The sequence below is a fragment of the Lethenteron reissneri genome, chromosome 2, assembly GCF_015708825.2.
Source record: "Lethenteron reissneri isolate LAM-NWPU_2019-01 chromosome 2, ASM1570882v1, whole genome shotgun sequence".
Taxonomy (NCBI): Eukaryota; Metazoa; Chordata; class Hyperoartia; order Petromyzontiformes; family Petromyzontidae; genus Lethenteron; species Lethenteron reissneri.
This window is the reverse complement of record NC_083780.1, coordinates 15,442,412-15,465,052: the sequence shown is the minus strand read 5'-3', so window position 1 is coordinate 15,465,052 and position 22,641 is coordinate 15,442,412. Positions and strand designations below refer to the sequence as shown.

The 22,641-nt window shown below is 41.8% G+C and overlaps 1 protein-coding gene across 1 annotated transcript in view; it reads left to right on the top strand.

Moving 5' to 3' along the window:
* The first annotated feature begins 613 nt into the window (after positions 1–613).
* The window catches only part of LOC133340830 (oncoprotein-induced transcript 3 protein-like), a 31,845-nt gene continuing 9,817 nt past the window's right edge, over positions 614–22,641 (top strand). The window contains exons 1-15 of the mRNA XM_061549257.1: positions 614–668; positions 917–1,023; positions 2,408–2,440; positions 2,857–2,892; positions 3,417–3,449; positions 3,947–4,105; positions 5,144–5,335; positions 7,763–7,789; positions 8,340–8,525; positions 9,942–9,968; positions 10,502–10,624; positions 11,557–11,583; positions 21,508–21,534; positions 21,986–22,108; positions 22,472–22,498. Of these exons, the coding sequence (XP_061405241.1) occupies positions 957–1,023; positions 2,408–2,440; positions 2,857–2,892; positions 3,417–3,449; positions 3,947–4,105; positions 5,144–5,335; positions 7,763–7,789; positions 8,340–8,525; positions 9,942–9,968; positions 10,502–10,624; positions 11,557–11,583; positions 21,508–21,534; positions 21,986–22,108; positions 22,472–22,498 (1,087 nt within the window). The 5' untranslated portion in view covers positions 614–668; positions 917–956. The remainder of the gene's footprint in view (positions 669–916; positions 1,024–2,407; positions 2,441–2,856; positions 2,893–3,416; positions 3,450–3,946; positions 4,106–5,143; positions 5,336–7,762; positions 7,790–8,339; positions 8,526–9,941; positions 9,969–10,501; positions 10,625–11,556; positions 11,584–21,507; positions 21,535–21,985; positions 22,109–22,471; positions 22,499–22,641) is intronic.

The following is a 22,641-nucleotide window of genomic DNA, read 5'->3' as shown; positions in this document are numbered from 1 at the left end:
ATTAACTGTTAAGAAAAATGGGCTTATGCAGGGCATGTTCTGAGAAAAGGATAAGCCAACGGTCCAGACTAACAACGGAGTGGCAGACAAAGTATGAAAGACACCTGCAAATATGTACACTGTGAAGATGGAGCGATGAAATCAGCTCCTGTGCAGCAACTAGATGGATGTTGAATAGCATGACCGAAAAATATGGCGACGCCTTGGGGAGGCCTTTATCCAGCAATGGATTGATCATCGTTGATACTATAATGGTAAAGGAATTTCTGAACAAGATTGGCCCATCCTCCCCATCATCATAATCACCACCAATAGTCGATAATATGAATACTGGATGGTGAGACTATGCAATATTTTTCTGCACGTCAGAATTCACTTATACAGAGTGAATGTTCCCTGTCTTACAAAAGTAGAATTTCAACCACTGCCTCAGATGGGAGCTTTGACATGCGGTGCCAGCTGTGTGTCTGGCACAAAACACATTATCTGAACCACTGACTTTTAGCCAACATCAGGGGTATCAATATCGTCATCATTGGCCATGATCAATCCGTTTCCGTCGGAATTTCTCTCAGGAGAACCCCCCCTCCCCGAGGGGACATACACAGTGGAAATAGAGTCAGCTCGAGTGCAGGTGCTGGATGGATTGTTACACAGCAACATCAAAGGTACCCTGCCCAATAACCATGACACATTGCAGCATGGACTCTTTTTACAATACTAATACACGTGTTGATGTTATTGTCAACTCCACACTTGTTTAGCCTCGAAACATGATTGATTTAAAAATCAATAAAATCGAGCCAAATTTTATAATGCACAGCAAGGTAATTTTTTATGACCATGCAAATACCTGGGAGTTTTGATGTAGGGTTCCAGCTGTGTGCAGCATTAAAACCCCGTGTATTTTTTTCAGTCTGTACTTCGGGGTGAAAACCCCATGCTGTGAAAGTTCTATGAAGATGCATCCTCCATTGCATGGTGTAGCTTGGGTGCTCCTGCTTCTCGCCACTCAGCAATGTGGTAAGAATGTCTTTTACAAGTGTTATTTGTTGACTAAGATAATTGTCGTGCACTTACAGCCTTTGTCCCTATCGACTGCTGCATGGGGTCTCCCCACGCCGCATAGATCATGGAGATTGTTTTCAAGCTTCACATGGATCATTGTGTGCTGGTAAAAAGGGAAGCATAGAAGTACAACACAACAATGGATTTTGTTACACTGTCTACTGCTCAGTAGATAGCCCAAATAATTATACCAAACAAACCTGTAATGAATTGTGATCGCACATTCGAGCACTATGGAGGCTCAACCTGCTCAACTTTCAGGATCTGTCACGAGCCACACTCCACAATGTGCGGATTGGCCAAAGCACCCTGAATGTGCCCGATCTCGTCGGATGTCAGATGCTAAACGGGGTTGAGTCTGGTTAGTACTCTACGGTACTGGAAATGGAGACTGCCTGGGAATAGCAAGTGCTGGATAAGCTTGAGCTGCGATGTAGTCAGGAGATGGCTTGAGTCGGCGAGGTAGTCAGTATAGCATTACTGTTCTTCCACATCCTGTGCAGAGCAAGGGTAGGAGCGGTCTCCAGATTCTATGGTAACTTACCATAAGCCAAATATTCACTGATGAAATTGGCCAAATATCCCAATGCAAAACCTTCCTAAACAAAAGAGTTCAGAGGTTCAGTAACGTTTTCCTGGATAAAAGTGTAACATTAAAACATAACAATAGTGTCATAATTCAGGCAGTGCATACTAACAACTAAAATTAGAGAAATAGAACTGTTACACCGGCCGATTCATGCAACTTATATAATGCAATTCATACTAAGTTATAATCATAGTAAAAATACTTAAGAGTGGTGCAGTATTTTGTGCACTGCACTTTGAACCAGTTGTCAGAATTACAACTGAGGTCAGTGGACAAGTGATATGAGGTGATCATGGCTTTTCTTCTCCTTCATCGAACCTCCCGACAAGTGTATTGTGTTGCTGGGAGGTCTTCATCCAGCAATAAGGCAAAGGGCTGATATTTTATATTATGTAATTATTGCTTGAGTAGGCGACGAGCTTGTTGAATTGTAAAAAGTCTTCATCTGGATATCGACGAAATTATTCCCAATCATTGTTCTCCAGTAGTATTTGTGTCACTAAATACGACAACTGTGCGCTGGTTTTGATACTCCTCAGTATAATTTCATTGTGACGTATTAATCAGTTTTATAATGTACAGTATGTGTGAAACAGACACCCAAAGATTTTAAAAAGAAAGCTGCCACGAATGTATGTTGCCTGTGAAATGTATGATGCAATTTGTGTATATAAAATAAATCTTGTTGTCGATTACACTACAACACAGCACTTAAAAAATAATGTATAATGTATTATTTCTATTCCACAGCAAACTCTAGGCAAGATAAATGGCACACAACTGGTAAGTTTTGGCATTGTGATAAAGACACAAAATGTATCCCACCGCATTAATCTTAATGTCTATAAACAATACAGGAAAGCATTCATTCATATGTAAGAACTATACAAATAAAGTGTGCATGTTTTTAAAACTAGCTTTGTATGATATATTTGGTTCAGAATTTATCAAGAGTGCTTTTTGTGAAGCACAAATAAAACATTGTGATCGGCTGATTTAACCGACTTGGCTTCATCTTTGACCCAACCAAAATGTGTTGACCTTATCACATCCTGACAGTCTGAGTGCATGGTTTCTGATTATTATAAACTATAAATATACCCAATGTATATTGCTATACGAATTAATCAGCAAATGAAAATAAAGCTTGTGTAGATTACAGCACTTTCTTGACTTATTTGTAACGTATTGTTCTCTAGAAATCTCTCAGCAAGAAGAGAAATGGCACACAGCGGGTAAGTTATGGCGTTGATAGAGGCCCCCACGATGTATCCCGCAACATTAACTTCGAAGTCTAAGAACAATACAGACTCATAGACGGGAGAGTACATTTGTATTTACTCCCTCGAAAACTCAAGTGCGAGTAACAGTCGTGTGGTGTGAATGTGGCTCCACACTCAATGAGATGTGGCTGAAGCGACCTGGTCACAAATGATAGCTCAACGAAGTGGCTAGTCACGTGGAAATTTATAGCAGCCAAATACCCTAACTGCATGTTTCTAAATGTGGACTGCAAAAACAGAGAATCCGCAGAAAAATCCACGTGACCACTGGGAGAGAGACGTGCAAACTCAAAATATACAGCAGGCATCAGGGCCTGGATTGAACCCACGACCTCCTGTATACTAGGCGAGGTAGTTCACATCTTGCTACCGGGGCACCACAATTCAATGCTAAATGCTACGAAATCTTGTTGTGGATTGAACATTAGCACATTTTGTAAAATATTAATTTGTAATGTATTAATTCTACTCCACAGAAAGCTCACGGCAAGAACAGAAATGGCACTCTGGTAAGTCTAGGCATTGTGAAAGAGGTATCCACAATTTATCCCACCGCATTTACCTAAACGTCTATAAAGAATACATAAACACATACGCACGTATTTTCTACTTCAAAAACGTAGGTGTGTATGGCTTTTTTTAGTAATTAGGGGTGCAGGATGTAGTCTATTCAGAAGGTATCGCGAGTGTTTTGTAACTCTAATATTAAGTCATCTCCTCTCTATTTGAACCATTTGTTGTTGCTATACCATGCTCACTTGAGCAGATAGGAACTTTGGACACATAGATTCATCATTGTACTCGTCATCACATCCCATTGTCTACCTACTTCTAAATAAAGGCCTCCCCATGCTGTCACCATCTCTCATTTCCCTGAGATGCCAACGTCCATCTCACTCCGGCCCGTGAGCTGATCTATTTGTTCTATATAAAAGCAATATGTATAAACTCATTATTGCGTGAGATCTGATGCAGTGAATGACAAATCAGGACCTGTGTTTTGCAGCCTATTGCGGCTCATACTCATGTATGAATGGAGGGATCTGTGCAAACGACTGGCACCACTGGCATTGGCATAGCCAGTGGCACTGGCACGAGAACTGGCATCAAGGTTACTATTGCTACTGCCCACCAGGCTTGTATGGCCCCTACTGTGAATACTACGGTAAGATTGGATGGTTTTTACTTTGGTAAATGTGTAATGACTGAAAAATTACCTCAAGCCAATATGCAGCCTAACGTCTATTTGAAAATAAACAAAGGTCTCGGATTGGTAGAAAGCGACCTCCACGGTGATTGCTCTGGAGGCAGACTTTTAAAGGGATTGGAGTAATAAAGTTTGAACTGGATTAAGCGGTAAAGAGAGAGGATCCAATCTAGATCTGAAGTTTTCGTGACTGCAATGATCCATACTCTTTGGTTCTTTCGGTAAAGTCATGTACCGAAATAACCAAAGAGTATGGAGAGAGGATCCGTTAGAGGGGAAGGACAGGGATTGGCTTGGGGGAAAAAACAATAAAGTTCCAGAAAGGGGGCTCGAGGAATATAAAAGGGGAGAGCACAGGGAGTGGGGACGTTTGGAGGAAGTTATAAGCTTTAGACAAGAACAAAGCCTAGGGTCCCGCATTGTGGCTGTGTCCCAATAAAGTGGCTCTGATTGCAACGTTGTCTGAGTCGTTACAAATGGGTCCAGTGAAAAGCAGTTTTGCAAATGACCAGTTGCAGCCATTGCGTGCAAATGAACCTCAAAAATGGAAACAGTTGGAGTCAATGATCGCTAAACAAATGATAATAATCCATAATAGAGGTTTTTGGGTTAAAACGCGTGAATATATAAATGTGTCGTGAAAACCCGCCACCACCACCCAACACAGCCAACTAGTAAGGGTTGTCACGTAAACAGAACATGCCAATTCGTCACTAGTACAGCACACCGGTGTGTTGGAGAGCCAAGCCACAACATTTACAAACTGAAAATGACGTTTCGCCAGTAATTACAACTAGTTTCTTCAGGCAACAGCCAGAGAAATTTCCAACACACCGTTGTGCTGTACTAGTGATGCACTAGCATGTTTTTTGTCTCACAATGTATTGTGGAAGTTAAGGAGAAAACTGTATGTGAATACATTAACATGGGGGTGGTGAAACAAGAAGGAGTTTGGTGATTCCGAAAAGGAATAACATCCGGATGTTTTTTTTCCAGACGTATGCAACTCGTTCACATGTTCAAATGGAGGGATCTGTGCGAATCACTGGCACCCGTACTGGCACTCGGGCTGGGAATCAGGCTGGCACTCGGATTGGCATTGGCACCCGCAATGGCATTGGCACTACAACCACGGTTATTATTGCTACTGCCCTCCCGGCTGGACTGGCCCCTACTGTGACCAATATGGTAAGGTTGTATGGTTTTACTTGGATAAATGGATCCAGTGAGACCAATTTGTTCATGAATAGTTGGAGTTATTGCATGCAAATAAATTTCAAACGTAGAATCGGTTGGAGTCATTGGACTAAAACTAAATAATGTGAATATTTTCTCAGTCTACACAAGCCAACGCATTTTCAGATTTCAAACCCTCATAGTGATGTATGATGATGCCTGCCTGGCTATCAATGTACACCACTCCATGTAGAATATACAAAAACAGGAAAAAAAACCTTGAATCTGACACAATCTTGTTAAAACATGTTTGTGTATGTCTCTATGATATGGCAGTTTTCCCGTCATTCTGCAGTGAACACCCTCCACCCAGCCACATTTTAATTATGTAATTCCATACAGGAAAAGCCTCATAACTAATATTATCATTGGCTGAGTTTATTAGTTGACGATCAGGTTTGTGTCACCCCAATAAATAATTGTTTTCAAGTTAGTTATGATTGATAGGGAAGTGTATTTGCATTCGGCTGCAAATTGTCTAAAAGTGTCAGTTTGCAATTCAAAATAATACAATGCATAAAATGTACTCTTATCAGCTAAGTAATCAATCATATTGTGAGTGGAAATAGTAAGTTGGAGACTAAGCAGCCTTGTGTATAGTGAAATATCAAATAACTACCAAATACTGCGTATGTAATTTATCAGCCAGAAAGATTAAATCAAAGTTTGTAGATTAGTGGACTGCAAAACATGGTAGCTTAGCAAATAATGAACGATACGAGACATAATAAAATGGTTTATAAATGTCAAGGACGAGAATCTCTCTCCAAAATGTGCAGGACTTGAACTCCAAATATGAGTCATAAGCAAGCAGGCCACCTTTAGAGCATACTTGGGGAAATCCATACTGATGATCCCTTAGATGATGATCACTATGATCTATAGTGCAACTGGAGTGTCAGTATTGTTATTTGTTTCTACTTTTATTATTTCTGTCGTGTTTTTTTTATACTTGAGTTTTTGTTCTTAATATACAGCTCTTTGGGATATTTTGATATGAAAGGTGCTTTATGAAATGAATATTATTATTCAATCTTAATTTTGGAGCTTTCGTGACTGCAGGAATTATTCTTTGGTTCTTTCGGTAAAGTCACGAATAAAGATAAAGTAATAAATTAAATAATAGCATACTACGACGTTTCTATTGCAACACAAGCAATCATCATCAGGTATAAAAGAAATAGCAACAAAAATCTAACCAGAAAACTATAGACAGACATATAAGCAGACAGATATCACAAAGATACACAGAGAGAGAACACGTATCGGCACAAAGAAAGAGATCGTCTCTGTGACGCGGCCTTAAATATAGAGAGGGGGCGGGGGCGGAGAAAGGGAGGGGGCAGAGAAAAAATTAGCATGTCAATGAGTGGACGACGACGTGGTACGGTACGCAAGCTTGAAAATTAGGAGAAAGACACACTAAAATTAAATAACCTAGCAAAATATCGAAATGTAATGTAATGCAACACAGAGAGTCGGTCAACACACAATTAACGCATAGCCTGGTTGATTACGTATTTCAAAGATTGCTAAGTTAGAATTTAAGTGTGAAAATTCCAAAGAGAGGACACAGGCAGAGAGAGAAAACAAAAAACCAGAGACAGAGAAAAAAGATAAGCTTAAAACTTCTCTGTAGAAGTGGTTCAATCTTAATTTTGGAGCTTTCGTGACTGCAGGAATTATTCTTTGGTTCTTTCGGTAAAGTCACGTATAAAGATAAAATAATAAATTAAATAATACCATACTATGACGTCTCTCTCTGCCTGTGTCCTCTCTTTGGAGTTTTCACACTTAAATTCTAACTTAGCAATCTTTGAAATACGTAATCAACCAGGCTATGCGTTAATTGTGTGTTGACCGACTCTCTGTGTTGCATTACATTACATTTCGATATTTTGCTAGGTTATTTAATTTTAGTGTGTCTTTCTCCTAATTTTCAAGCTTGCGTACCGTACCACGTCGTCGTCCACTCATTGACATGCTAATTTTTTCTCTGCCCCCTCCCTCTCTCCGCCCCCGCCCCCTCTCTGTATTTAAGGCCGCGTCACAGAGACGATCTCTCTCTTTGTGCCGATACGTGTTCTCTCTCTGTGTATCTTTGTGATATCTGTCTGCTTATATTTCTGTCTATAGTTTTCTGGTTAGATTTTTGTTGCTATTTCTTTTATACCTGATGATGATTGCTTGTGTTGCAATCGAAACGTCGTAGTATGCTATTATTTGATTTATTATTTTATCTTTATACGTGACTTTACCGAAAGAACCAAAGAAATATTATTATTATTATACAGTGCAGACTCGGAGACCATCACATCCAGTGATCTTCCTGCTGCCTTTTCCATCACTGACCATGTCTGTGAAATGTTTAATTCCCAGATTATTCAACGTCGACACCAAGCACAGGTTAGCTAAGATTATTAACCCTAACATCTACAAACAATACATGTGCCAGTTTTTTTTTACCTTAAAAGTATATTTTTTTCAACTCGGGATATACGATGAATTTGGTTTAGACCGTATTAAGAGTGTTTTTTTTTTAGGAGCAAATAGAAAATTGTGATAGTAATTGAACCAACATGGCTTCGTCAAAATGTTATCCAACCAAGATTTATTTATCTGATCACCTTTAAAAATGGAACATTTCCCTCTTCCATAAACTAATACAAAATTGTTAACCTTGTATTTTTGTTCATATCTTCCTATTAATGATATCGCCTGGTGAAAAACCTACCCAAGGATATGGAAAGATGTGTCTCACAATGTATTCGGGTGTTGTGCTTGTTGGTTTGAAACAATGTTAACATAAAACTGTGCGATGAATAGACCATACATTTCAGGACATTGTGGAAATTAGGGAGAAAACTGTATGTGAATACATTAACATGGGGGTGGTGAAACAAGAAGGAGTTTGGTGATTCCAAAAAGGAATAACATCCGGATGTTTTTTTTCTAGACGTATGCAACTCGTTCACATGTTCGAATGGAGGGATCTGTGCGAATCACTGGCACCCGTACTGGCACTCGGGATGGCACTCGGGCTGGGAATCAGGCTGGCACTCGGCTTGGCATTGGCACTACAGCAACGGCTATTATTGCTACTGCCCTCCCGGCTGGATTGGCCCTTACTGTGACCACTATGGTAAGGTTGTATGGTTTTACTTGGGTAAATGAATCCAGTGAGACCAATTTGTTCAGTAATAGTTGGAGTTATTGCATGGAAATGAATGTCAAACGTGGAATCGGTTGGAGTCATTTGACACAAACTAAATCAAGTGAATATTTTCTCAGTCTACACAAGTCAACGAATTTTCAGATTTAAAACCATGATAGTGATGTATGATGATGCCTGCCTGGCTATCAATGTACACCACTCCATGTAGAATATACAAAAACAGGAAAAAAAACCTTGAATCTGACACAATCTTGTTAAAACATGTTTGTGTATGTCTCTATCATATGGCAGTTTTCCCGTCATTCTGCAGTGAACACCCTCCACCCAGCCACATTTTAATTATGTAATTCCATACAGGAAAAGCCTCATAACTAATATTATCATTGGCTGAGTTTTTTAGTTGACGATCAGGGTTTGTCACCCCAATCAATAATTGTTTTCAAGTCAGCTGTGGTTGAAAGTGAAGTGTATTCGCATTGGGCCGCTAATTGTCCGTCACTTTCAGCTTGCAATTTAAAAGAATGATGCACAAATTGTACTTTTATTAGCTAGGAAATGTATCATATTATGAATGTAAATAATAAGTCAAGAATAAATCAAGTCGGAGCTGCAGTAGTGGAGCTCCAGCAGCGGTCGTGGACTCCTCACTTTCGCATGCTCCTCGCTCGCTGATTGCAGATCAATCTTGCCAGTTTGACTGCCTTAAATATTGTATAGAGCTAGTATGAACCAATGCCACCCGGCATCTGAGTATTCAAGCATACCAAACCCTCCAATTGACTAATCAAATAACTGGGTTCAATTTTTTTTTATAACAGATGCAGTAAACTATGAGGGTCTGCAACCTCAGTCACATTCTGCTCCATCAAACCAGTTTATCCTGGATTTACAGTATGCCTGGTGAGCTTAAAGACTATATATTCCACAGGTTTAAATTATCTGGACAAAGCTCAGTCCTTTTCAAAATGTATTGGTATAGACAGGCAGCCTGCTGATTGTATATTACCATATAGCAGGGTTTCTCAAACTGCAGTCCTTGTGACCCACCACGCTTCGTCTTTCTGCGTTTACTAATTTACTCCCTAATCAAATTAACTCTTTTCACACAGCACGTGCCAGATGATTGTTAAACATGTTCCACGCTACACGCTAAGCAATTAACGCCGCCTGCGGCACGTGGAAACACGTGCACTCACGCACTGGGACGCCTGGAGATTCAGAAACTCTGCGATAAAGTGCCACCTTATATTGTCTTATGCATGACGATGTCTTGTGTGATCCACCAACCCTACCTGTAAAGTGCTGGCTGAGAAGTCAACACACCTGGATGTCTTTCTGTTGCCTTTACATCAGTGATAACGTGTGATTTTTTTTAATTCCCAGAATATTCTTTGTCGACACCAAGCCCAGGTGAGCTATATTTATATTGTGCATGCACATTTGTTGGCATATGAGTTCATATTTGAAGCGAACACTGCTAGATGAAGGCCTCCCCACACTGTCTGTCCTGGGGGTTATGTCCACCTTATAACAATAATCATTTAATTATTCATCTGTAAAAGCCACAGGAAGTCGTAGGATACTTGACTCAGTAAGGTCCTGCAATATTGGGTTTTTATTTTAAGAGATTTTCAGTTAATTAAATGATTTGCGTTCATACAAGTGGGATAAAATCGGAGGACCTGCAGAAAACTCACACGTGCGAGGGGGCAACACGATGTCCGTACAAATGGAAACAGCGATTCGTCCACTTGCTATATTGTTTTCTCCTAGCGAGCCACAGTGTGACACATTGACACCACGGAAAGGGAGTTTCACAACATTTGTGTGATCCACCAAACTTGCCTTCACAATGCTGAATCACAGGCGTGTGTAGATAATCACCACCCAATATTTGCATAAGGACAGTTTAATTTCATTATTTTTTGTTATACGTTCTACAGATAAGTGTCAACCGAATCCGTGTCTCAACGGTGGGACCTGTGTGGATTACGGGTCTTGGCATCCTGAAAACATCCATTGCTACTGCTATGGAGGTTATTGGGGCGACATCTGCCAATACTATGGTAAGTGGACTTTACCTGCAGGCCTGCAAAACTACATTCAGTATTTGTGTAGTGACATAGCGCCGGTAACTGCGGTGGACAGTTAGCGCACACGCCGTTGAGCATTTCCACGGGTGTGCCAGCAGGGCAGAGGAACTGGGGCTAGGGTCACGGGAAGACCTCATCGGGAAGCCCCTGGAACCCGCTGATTATATCGTTGCTGAGGATATCAGTTGATAATACAGTATTAACTTTGAAGTAGACATGCACTTTGACTAAAGGCTTTAGGAATCAAATGAATATGAATGTACATGATTTCATCGCTTTGTCTCCATGGTAAACGTTCACTCAGACGTATACCATTCATTGACTGGCACTTAATTATTATGGCTGCCAAATCCCACTTTTCGAAACGGCTGAATGATATTAATCTACATACGTTCTCTAACGCTTTCTTATTTCTGTCAATGTAATTCCAAGCATGCAATTCTCCATACTTTTTTCACAATTTTTATATTTTGTTCTATTTACTTATTTAGGAATATCACATACTACTTTACAGCATAAACTCTCCAAACGTACTCCAAATTGCTTTTGTCTGTATCTATATAATAATTTATATTTCTCCAAATACAAGTCACAAGCAAACAGGTCACCTGTAGAGTGTGCTTGGTAGAATCAATACTGATGATCACGAATATGATGATTACTATGATTTATAGTGCAAGTTGTTAGTATTGTTATTTGTTTCAGCTTTTATATTTCCTGTTGGATATTCTTTACACTTGTGAGTTGTTTATGTCTCTATTAATGTACAGTTGTTTGAGATGTTTCGATATCATCGGTGATTTTTAACATTAAAATTATAAAGTGCTGGCTCAGAGGCCACCACACCCAGTGATCTCCCTGCTGCCTTTCCATCAATGACCATGTTTGAAATGTTTAATTCCCAGATTATTCATGGTCGACACCAAGCACAGGTAAGCTAAGCTTATATCACGTTATCCTTAACACCCACAAAGTACATAAACATAGATATGTATGTAACTACCTGGGAAATTAAATGTGTATGTTTTAGTTCACTTGTTATGCAGAATATATTTGGTTAATAGAGTGCTTGTTATGAAGAGCAAAACAAACTGTATGGCTGGTTAAACCAACATGGCTTCATCAGAATGTGACCCAACCAAGATTTATTGATGTCATCACCTTCAACTACAGCTAATCGCAGGGTACCTGTTTATTTGGAAACTGTTAACATTGTCCCCTCCCTCCTCCTAGCTTTCCCGGGGCGTTGCACTTTCGTCTGCTTTCCTCAGCCAATCCTGTACTCGCTCGCTGACCACGTCATCCACGTGATGAGTTACCAGTTATGTAATGAACGCGGATTGCTTCTCGGCATCTTCTACGCGTGCAGTGGAAGTCATTTAAATAAAAAAATAGGTAAAACTAGTTTTTCAATACACACACTTTAATTTGCACTTCAAAGTAGAAAACACATTATTTTGTTCCCAGGATAAATCAAATTTGATGGGTTGAATAAAAGTGGGTGGTTTGCCTTACCAACACTTAATTCACCTGGAATGGTACTTTCTACAAACAAAATTAAGGTACCCCTATGGGTTCCCCCCTTATCACCAGTGATAGTGAATGTTTTCATGGAGAAATTTGAAACAGATGCCATCCAGATATCCACCCTACGTCCTTCCTTGTGGAAGAGATATGTAGATGACACTTTTGTCATTTGGCCACATGGCCTGCCAACATTGAACCAATTTTTCAACCACATCAATTCCATACACCCATCCATAAAATTCACCGATCAAATCCATCACATTCTTAGGTTTTTTCGGTAAAGTCACGTAGGTAAATTTTTTTTTAATATTAATAAAAGTAAAATAAAATAAAAATCACGACGTTTCGGAGGCAACACAAGCTTCTGTCTTCAGGTGGAACCGCCACAGCCACGACAGCTGTATCAAGCAAATGAGAGATTACAAGAGCTACCACTCCGTATATATAAAGGTTGAAGAGAGGAAGGGCCAAGTACGGCACACTCTTTATTAATATGGTAAGGTGAGGCTTAAGACTAAGAATAGACTGCATAACAAAAGACTGAGCCTTTGTTATGGAGAGGTGCGGTTTGTGACTACGCCTAGCCTACATAACAAAAGTGTGAAAAAAGAAAAAACTAAACCTGGTAAAACAAAAACTGGCTGTCTATCAATAACCTGTAATAGTTGTCTGTCAAATAAGATGGTCCAAATAAGTGTAGTTAAATCTTTTTTGCATGGTTAATTACATTTTTCCAATGATTACTCAATTTTTAACCATCATCATGGTTGAATTGAATCTTAAATTGTCACATGAGACGAGTTTGTGTAGAAAATTTCAGCTCGTTAGCCTTGGTAGATCCGAATATATTAAACGTCAAAGCTTTGAAAGAATATAAACAGACAACAGGGCAGGTTAAATATAAAATGTGTACAAATACAGCACACAGACTTTCAATGAAATGTAATAAATGTGCATCACACATCAAGTCAAACGACCTCAAAATATAAGACTTTGTTAAGGACTATTTCCTCTCAAGATGGCAGATTACATTGTTTTTATGAGCATGGCCATTTAGCATCACACAAGGAGTTCACAATGGCCAAATAGATGTACTCGTCGTCGTCGGCTGGTTCTTTACTTGCGAAGATCAGGGAGGATATATGAGATTAATGTAGTTGATAGGCACGCTGGTGGCTGTACAGGCCGATCCTTGATTTGCATATTTTGTGGCAGGTGGTTCATTTGAACTACTAACCAGTCGGGGCCAGAGTGGGGGACGTGTCCATGGTGGTAGTCTTTCTGTGCCTCCGTTTTTCTGTTGAAGCTTTGTGCCTCGTGCGGTCTGCAATTTTAGCTGTTTATTTGGCTGTGGAGCGCCAGCGGTCTTTCTCAACGGCCCTGAGCTCCCAGGTTCGGGAATCGATACCCACAACAGTCAGTTGCTGTTTGAGCTGGTCCATGAAGCGTCTTCGAGGTCCACTCCTGTCTCCCTTCCCATGACACAACTTGTTGTAGATGACCGCTTAGGGCATCCTGTTGTCCTCCATGCGTGAGACGTGGCCAGCCCAGCGTAGCTGATGAAGAAGCAGGATGGATTCAATGCTGGGTGTTTGAGCTCTCTCCAAGACTGTTGTTTGTGACATAGTCCTGCCATCTGACGTACGTGATAGAGGGCAGGCAGCGCTGGTGGAAACGCTCCAGCAGCCTCAGCTGTTTCCTGTACAGGACCCAGGATTCTGAGCTGTATAGAAGGGTGGTTACTACAACTGCCCTTTATACCTGTATCTTTGTTGTGAGACGAAGTGAGTAGCTCTGCCAGACACGCTTGTGGAACCTGCCAAAGGAGCAGTTTGCCTTGGCAAGTCTGTTGTCAATGTCCTTCGTGATGAATGAGTTGTTGGATATTATGCTGCCCAGGTATGTTAACTGTTCCACTGCGTTGAGATGGGTGTTGTCGATGGCGATTGATGGTGTGGTGTACACTCCACAAGATGAGGGCTGGAATAACACCTCTGTTTTCTTGAGAATGATGGTCAGGCCAAAAGCCGCATCAGAGAAACAGTTCACAATGAGCTCTAGGACCTTTCCATGTGTGCAAGAAGTGCGCAGTCATCTGAAAATAGCAGTTCCAGAACATGTTGCTCTGTGGTTTTGGTCTTGGCAAAGAGACGCCGAAGATTGAAGAGACTGCCATCGGTCCGGAATCGGATGTAGACGCCTTCTGTCAGCCCCTCATTGGCCTTCTGGAACATCAGGCTGAAGAATATGGCGATGAGTGTAGATGCCAGCACGCAACCTTGCTTGACCCCATTGTTGATGGGGAAGCTGTCTGAGAGGCTTACGTTGTGTTTGACCTGGCCTTTCTGTCTGACGTGTAGTTGCTGCACGATGGTACGGAACCGGGGAGGGCAGTCCAGTTTTGATAGTATTCTCCAGAGACCATCACGACTGACTGTGTCAAAAGCCTTGTTCAGGTCAATGAATGCAGCATAGAGGCCCATGTTCAGTTCCCTGTACTTTTCTTGTAATTGTCTCAGAACAAAAATTATATCTGCCATTCCCCTCCTTGACCTGAAGCCGCACTGGCTTTCAGGAATGACTTCTTTGGCAATGGTGGACATCTAATCTGTCGAGTCGGACCCTGGACAGAATTTTGTCTGCGATACAGAGCAATGTGATTCCACAGTAATTGGAGCAATCAGATTACACCCCCTTGTTCTTATATTGGGAGACAATTACTGCATCCCGGAGATCTTGGGGTATTGCTCCCTTCTCCCAGCAAAATGAGAAAAGGTCTGTGAGGCTGTCCAGAAGTGCATCTCCTCTCTCCTTGTACACTTTGGCTGGGATCCCATCGATACCAGGTGCCTTGTGTGATTTAAGTTTATTGATGGCAGATACAATATCTGTCCGTGTTGGTGGTGTGTCCAGTTCAGTCCTCACTTCGCGCTGTTAGATCTTGGCTATGGATGCTTCTTGGACTGTCTGCTTGTCTGCAAAGAGACCGCTAAAGTGTTCTGACGATCGATGCATGATAGCTTCCTTGTCTGTCACAAGGGTTGTGCCATCTGATGATCTTATGGGGGACTGTGTCTGGTGCGAGGGTCCATACACTGAGCATAGGGCTTCATAGAATGCTCTTGTATCCTCCATGTCTGCATATAGCTGTGTCTTTTCTGCGAGGTCTATTCACCAGTTGATTTTGAGGACTCTCAGCTTTCTTTGCAAGGTTTTGCATGCAGCGCTCGATGCAGCTTTTGTACGCAGTACTGTATGCAGCTTTTGTGACTTGGTAAGTGGGACAAGAAGGTAGTCTGGAATGACAGGACCGTTTCGTCTGGAGGAGTGATTCAATTTCCGGATCATTCTCATCGAACCATTCTTTGTGTTTCCCTATTGAGAAGTCAACCACCTCCGCAGCTGTGTCCTGAAGAGCTGTTTTAGATGTTTCCACTGCTCTTCAGGGTCTGCATCCATGCCTGGGTCTTGATGTTCACTGAAACTGGTCTTAAGCTTATTCTGGAATTTCTCTCTTAACAGGGGAAGCTTCTCTTCTTGGAGCTTCTTGGGGTGAAGACCTTTATTCTTGGGTGGTGGTTTGATCCTGAGGGTGACTTTTGCTCTGACCAATCTGTGGTCTGTATAGCAGTCAGTGCTGGGCATAACTCTGGTGTGTAGTATGTTCCTTGCATCCTCTTGGCAGACAAGGATGTAATCCAGTAGATGCCAATACTTGGAGCATGGGTGTCTCCACGTGGGGTTATATCTGGATTTTTTTTGAACAATATGTTTGTTATGCAAATGTTGTGTTCGGCACAGAGCTCCAGTAGCATACGACCATTGTAGTAGCAGTTGCCAAGCCCATGCTTTCCAATGGCTCCCCTCCAGAGGTCATGGTTCTGACCGACTCTTGCATTGAAGTCTCCCATCACAAGAAGCTTGTCTTTGTGGTCAACCTCCCGGAGAAGAGTTCTGAGGTCATGATGAAATTATTCCTTTACATCTTGATCAGCCTGTAAGGTTGGTGCATAAACACTGATGATTATGTTCTCATTCTATGTGACTTTACTGAAAAAACTGAAGAGTAATTCCTGCAGTAACAAAAGCTCCAAATCAAATTTTACTGATTATGGTGTCAAATTGGTTACCCTGGGTGGGTAGCCGTAGAGACATCAGGCCAATTGAAAGGCTCAAGCGCTTTCCAGCGGTGGTGTTCTTCATCATGAGGCCAATGCCTGAAAGGCGTCTCTCCTTGTTGGCTTTCCCTGACCAGAACCGGGTGTAGCTCATCACGTGCTCAGTCAGGGATCTCTGCTCTGCGAAGCCAACTTTGCTGTGTGCTGCGATGTCAATGTCAAGTTTCACAAGCTCCCTTGTCACGAGAGCCGAGCATCTTTGTCGTCGGTTGTTTTTATCTGAGTCTATCGTTGTGCCAACGTTCCAGCATTCAAATTTTGAGAAGTTTGGTTTCTTTCTTTCTTTCTGACAACGTAAAGAGATGCCCGTTGGCTGCAGTAAGCCAACCGGGTGAGTTGAGGCAAGCTTTGTTTAGGCCACCTTTTCTCGGCCTCTCTCCATCAGGAGCAAGCAGTGCTGTCCATTGAAAAGGCTGCTTGGTCGCTCAGGGTGCTGCCGGATGATGTTGTTGCCTCTAGTCAACAGTCAAACGACCAATACAGACGAGCCGCCTACATGCAAGTTCAACGCTGTAGATGCCAGTGCAATATATGTGTAGTGAGTTCAACTGAGTTGCAGACATAGACTTGGAGGCAACACATTTATTCAACTCCAACACACGGGGTAACTTTCCCCTTAACAGAATAGCAACCTATGTTGGTGACCACCAGGCTAACTATACTAATTACAATGTAACTGCTACTACGGACCGGGACCAACAGCTTGGGTCCAGGTCCACGTGTTGAAAACTCGTTGAATAGAGAAGGTAGGTGAAGGTTTATTCCAGGATGAACAACAACCCTGGTCCCTCTCGGGACCTGGATTATATTCTCTGCGGCGTGGCTGGCTCTGCCCTTGGCCACGACCACCTTCCAGAATCCTCAGGAAGGATTGGGAACCCAACCACGTGACCACCCCTAGCCCCCACTTGGGGCCCCTTTGTAGACTTAACTGGTTACGTGTCCTCCCGGGTCAACCAGAGTGCCATGGCCTTTAGTAACCTCACCCTTCGGCCGGCACTCAAACACCCTGTCCTGTAGGGTTGGCACTGCACGCCAAGCGTGGTACCATCCAGCGCCATCAATGAGCGCTCACCGGGCCTCTCTAGGGTTGGTACTACACCCACACCACTGTGGTATCCACGATGTTGTTACACCGCACGCCGTGCCTCTCTAGGGCCGGCACTGCACGTCAGAGGTCGCAAACGGGTTTTGATTCCTTACCCGTACCCATACCCGGCCGCACCAGGCTCGCAAACGGGTACCCGATACCCGTACCCTACCCGTACCCGGCCGGGTACAGGTAGGGTACGGGTATCGAGTACCTGATTGCGACCTCTGGGATGAAGCCATGTTGCAGGCGCGGGTGGGTTGATTCTAGGAACTTGAATTGTGAGAAGAGACAAGACGTTGGGAAATGAGTGACAAATGGTTACTCACCAGTGACTCACGGTCCACCCGTACCCGTACCCGGCCGCACCAGGGTCGCAAACGGGTACCCGTACCCGTATCGGGTAGGGTACGGGTATCGGGTACCCGGTTGCGACCTCTGCTGCACGTTGACATCCCGCGATGTCACTACATCTGTACACCGTCGATTATCTGGCGGCTTCGGGGGAAAGGATGCGCCAGGATTTTTTTTAAACGCCGGATAATCACATTATTTAAAATACCTTATTTTTTCATATGCCTGCATAACATGTTTTAAGGTGTTGTCTTTTTTTGTGTTTTACATTTGTTTACTATTGAAATTTGCATGAGTGAACATCCATAATATAGTTTTTTTGGGTTAGGTCGCGTAAATATAAATGTGTCATTAAACCCACCACCACCCAACACAGCCAATTAGTAAGGTTTGTCACATAAACAAAACATGCCAATTCATTACTAGTACAACACACCGGTATGTTGGAGAGAAAATCCACAACATTTACAATCTGATTACGACGTTGCGCCAGTAATTACAACTAGCTTCACAAAGCGACAGCCAGATTTGTGGAGAAATCCTGTTGTTTCATCACTTAGAGGGAAAGATGTGATTACGTCACTTATGAGCCCTTCTTGTGCATAGGGGGGGGGGAGATTAATTAATTCATAAATGACAATGGTTAGCAATTGCCGGTTGGGTTATTCATATGGTAATCAACGTACATTATGAATGAACATTATGCATGCACATTGTTCTTGTACCTCCTGTAATTTGCGTGCAATAAAATAGCAGTACCTGTTATTGTCTGTGTACAGGTAATCCACATTTATGTATGGTGACCTGCATGCATATCAGCAATGTATTATTTGATGATTCGCTTCCAAGCAGCACTAAGCCTGTAGCTATCCGAACGGTTAAAATTATTTTTATTTCTCTCAATTTCGATAGATGCTCGCGCATTGTTAACCCATAAAACCTATATTATGGATGATATTTGTCGCGAAAGCCTACGTGTTAAACATAGACCACAATAAATATCCTACTTTCAAAAAGTTACCGTTTTTACTTTACCGTATTTAACGACTCCAATATTGCAGAGTGCATGGGGTGCTGTACATACTACGCTCTTGTTTCAACAACATTTGTTTGACGATCGTTGATGAAGTCTTCAGACCAGCGAACGCCGAATTATACACAACTTTCGCCGGATCGCACTGTATTTTATGTTTTTATCTCTGTAGTTATTAGTAATGAAAATGTATATATGTGCAATGTTTTCATTGTTTAAGTTGTATCTATGTAGTGTATAATGACCTGTATATAATTTTGGCAATGAAATCAAGCCTGTTGGAAGCCGGATAATTGTGCACAGGATAATTAATGATCAACTCTACAGTATTTAGAAATTGCACAGTTTCCTCTTTTGTAAACTACAACTAAATTGTTAACCTTGTATTTGTGTTCGTATCTTCTTATTATATTGATAGCATTGCCTGGTGAAGAACCTACCCAAGGATATAGAAAAGATGTATCTCCAATATTTTCTGGTGTGTGATTGTTGGTTTGAAACAATCTTACTGATCGTGTGATCTATATGCCATGCATTGCAGGACATTGTGCAAGTTAAGGAGAAAACTGTATGCGAAACATTAACATGGAGGTGGTGAAACAAGGAAGGCGTTTTATGATTCCAAAAATGAATAACAGGATCTTTTCTTGCAGACGTATGCAACTCGTTCACATGTTCGAATGGAGGGATCTGTGCGAATCACTGGCACCCGTACTGGCACTCTGGCTGGGAATCGGGCTGGGAATTGGATTGGCACTGGCATTGGCACCCACAATGGCAATGGCACTACAACAACGGCTATTATTGCTACTGCCCTCCCGGCTGGACTGGACCCTACTGTGACCACTACGGTGAGGTCGTATGGTTTTTACTTGGGAAAAGGGATCCAGTGAGACCAATTTGTTCATGAATGGATGTCAAATGTGGAATCGGTTTGAGTAATTGAACTCTTGGAAAATAATGAGAACAATTATATGAATTTTCAGAATGCAAACTCTGGCAGTGACGCATGTTAATGCCTGCCTGGATATCAATGTACACCACTTCATGTAGAAAATACAGAACAGGAAAACAAACTTTAAATCTTGTTAAACATGTGTTTGTGCATTTCTCTATCACACAGTACTTGGAATGACATTCTTCAGTGTACACCCTGTATCCAGCCATATCTTGATTAGGTCATTCCATACTGGAAAAGCCTAGTAACTAATATTATCATTGGCTGGGTTTTTTAGTTTAAGTGATCAGGTTTTTGTCACTCAAATCAGCTGTGATTGATAGCGAAGTTTATTTGAATTTGGCCACTAATTCTGTCACTTTTAGCTTGGAATTTGAGGAATGTATCATATTGTGAGTGGAAATAATAAGTCATAAAGAGAAGAAATAATGTCGAAGACAAAGCAGTCAAACGATGAAGGAGCTGAGTGTTGATGATATATTTCACAATTAGACAATAGTGACTCTTACATTATTGATTGACAGGCAAGACCTGAGCTTATTTCCAGGTTAATGTTACAGTGTGGGTACTGGGAGAGCTTATATGATTGGGAACTCAAGCCTTAAGAAGTATTCAGACTGCATATGTGCATAATGCATTGATAATCTTAGTTCTTTCCTCTGTTTGCGAGAAGGACTAATAATTACATGGCCCCTCTATTTTGATCAAGAGTTGAATATACTTTTAAAGGCGCCAGATATTGACCTTGTTTGTTGTGTCTTGGATTATAGGTTCAGATTATTTGTGCCTCAGTATCACACATCTGTTCATTTGAATATGAAGATATTATAAACGGTTTGCTACTCTTAATCAGGCTCAAGTGGACTCCAGCTGCAGTTGTGGACTCCAGCTGCAGTATGGACTTCTCTCTCTGGGCTTGCTCCGTGCAGTTCAAGCTTGCCAGTTTGGCTGCCTTAACTATTACCTGGAGCTGACATTAACCAATGACACACTGCCTAAGTATCCGGGCATGCCAAACCCTCAGATTGATTCATCCACTCACTGGGTTATATTTATGAAATAATAGATGCAGTTAACTATGAGGATCTACAACCTCAGTCACACTCTGCTCGGTCAAATCAGTTTGTCCTGGCCTTATGTAGTGTGCCTGGTGAGCCTTAAACAATAAAGCTTCCACAGGTTTAAATACTATGACGTAAAAAGTAAAAACCTTTCTTCATATTACTTACAAGTTCGCCTTTGTGTTGTGGGAGGACAACAGCACCTGGACAAAGCTCAGTCCTTTTCAAAATGTATTGGTATAGACAGGCAGCCTCCTGATTGTATTACCGTATAGCAGGGTTTCTCAAACTGCAGTCCTCGCGACCCACCACACTACGTCTTTCTGAGTTCACTAATTTACTCTCCATTCAAATACAAATGAACTCGTTCTACGCTGCACGCGTTCAATTATTTTTAAACAAGTTCCACGTGATGCACTTAGCAACTAACGCCATCTGCGGCATGTGTAAATACGTGCACACACACACTGGGGGAGTGGAGTTTGGGAAATCTTGCCGAATAATCATTACTGTAGATTGATTGTCTCGCATGCATGATGACGTCTGCGTGATCCAACAACCACATCTGTAACGTGCTGGCTAATAGGCCACCTGGTTATCTTCCCGTTGCCTTTCCATTACTGATCACGTGTGTGATTTTTTTTTTTATTCCCAGAATATGCATTGTCGACACCGAGCCCAGGTGAGATGTATGTGTTTTGTGCATGCGCACGTGTTAGCTTATGAGTTACCATTTAGAACGAGTACTGCTCGGTGAAGGCCTCCTCACATTCTCTCTGCCCTGGGAGTTACTTCACCACAATGGAAAGCCACACTCTTGTTCAGGAAAGTACTGCTACATTTGGTTTTTATTTTAAGATGTTTTCAACCAATTGTTTTTTTGTGCTCATACAATTGGGAGAAAATAGGAGCACCCAGAGAAAATCCACGCGTGCGAGGGTCAACAGCCGCCACACTGCGTTGCCTTCTAGCGAGCCAGGGGGTAGAGCACCTCGACGCCCACGGGAAGGGAGTTTCACAACATCCACCAATCTTGCCTCCACAATAGTGAATTGCAGGCGTGTGTAGACATTCACCACCCAATATTAGCATACAGACGGTTTAAATTCGTTTTAAAAACATACTTTCTACAGATCAGTGCCAACCGAACCCGTGCCTCAACGGTGGGACCTGCGTGGATTACGGGTCTTGGCATCCTGAAAACTTCCATTGCTACTGCTACGCAGGTTATTGGGGCGACATCTGCCAATACGATGGTAAGCAGACTTTACCTGCGGGCTTGCAAGAATGCATTCAGTATACGTGTTATGAGTTATTAACATCCTTGGGTTTCTTGGTCTCTCTCAACCTTAAGAAACTGGAGGTCAATGTTGTGAAAACTATTAATGATTAAAATGGTTTATGACGACGGTTTTGAGATTGTATATATAATAAACAACACACGCGGCAAATTGATCATCTTTTCTTAGGTTGTCAGTCTATAATATGAACTTTTAAGTATACATGAGCTTTAACGAAACTCTGCAGAAAGTGGCAGAAGGCTTTTTAAATCAAATGTACAGTATCTTCCCGTTGCCTTTCAATCACTAACATGTCTGATATTTTTGTTTGATTCCCAGATTATTCACGGTCGACACCAAGCCCAGGTAATTAATATTTGTTATTGCTACGTGATGAATAAGAGTCATTGCTTGTGCACCACTGTCAATGCAACGTAAGCAAGTGATATATTTATATTGTGCGTTCCCACATTTTGGCATTTGAGTTGCCATTTTTATACGAGCACAAA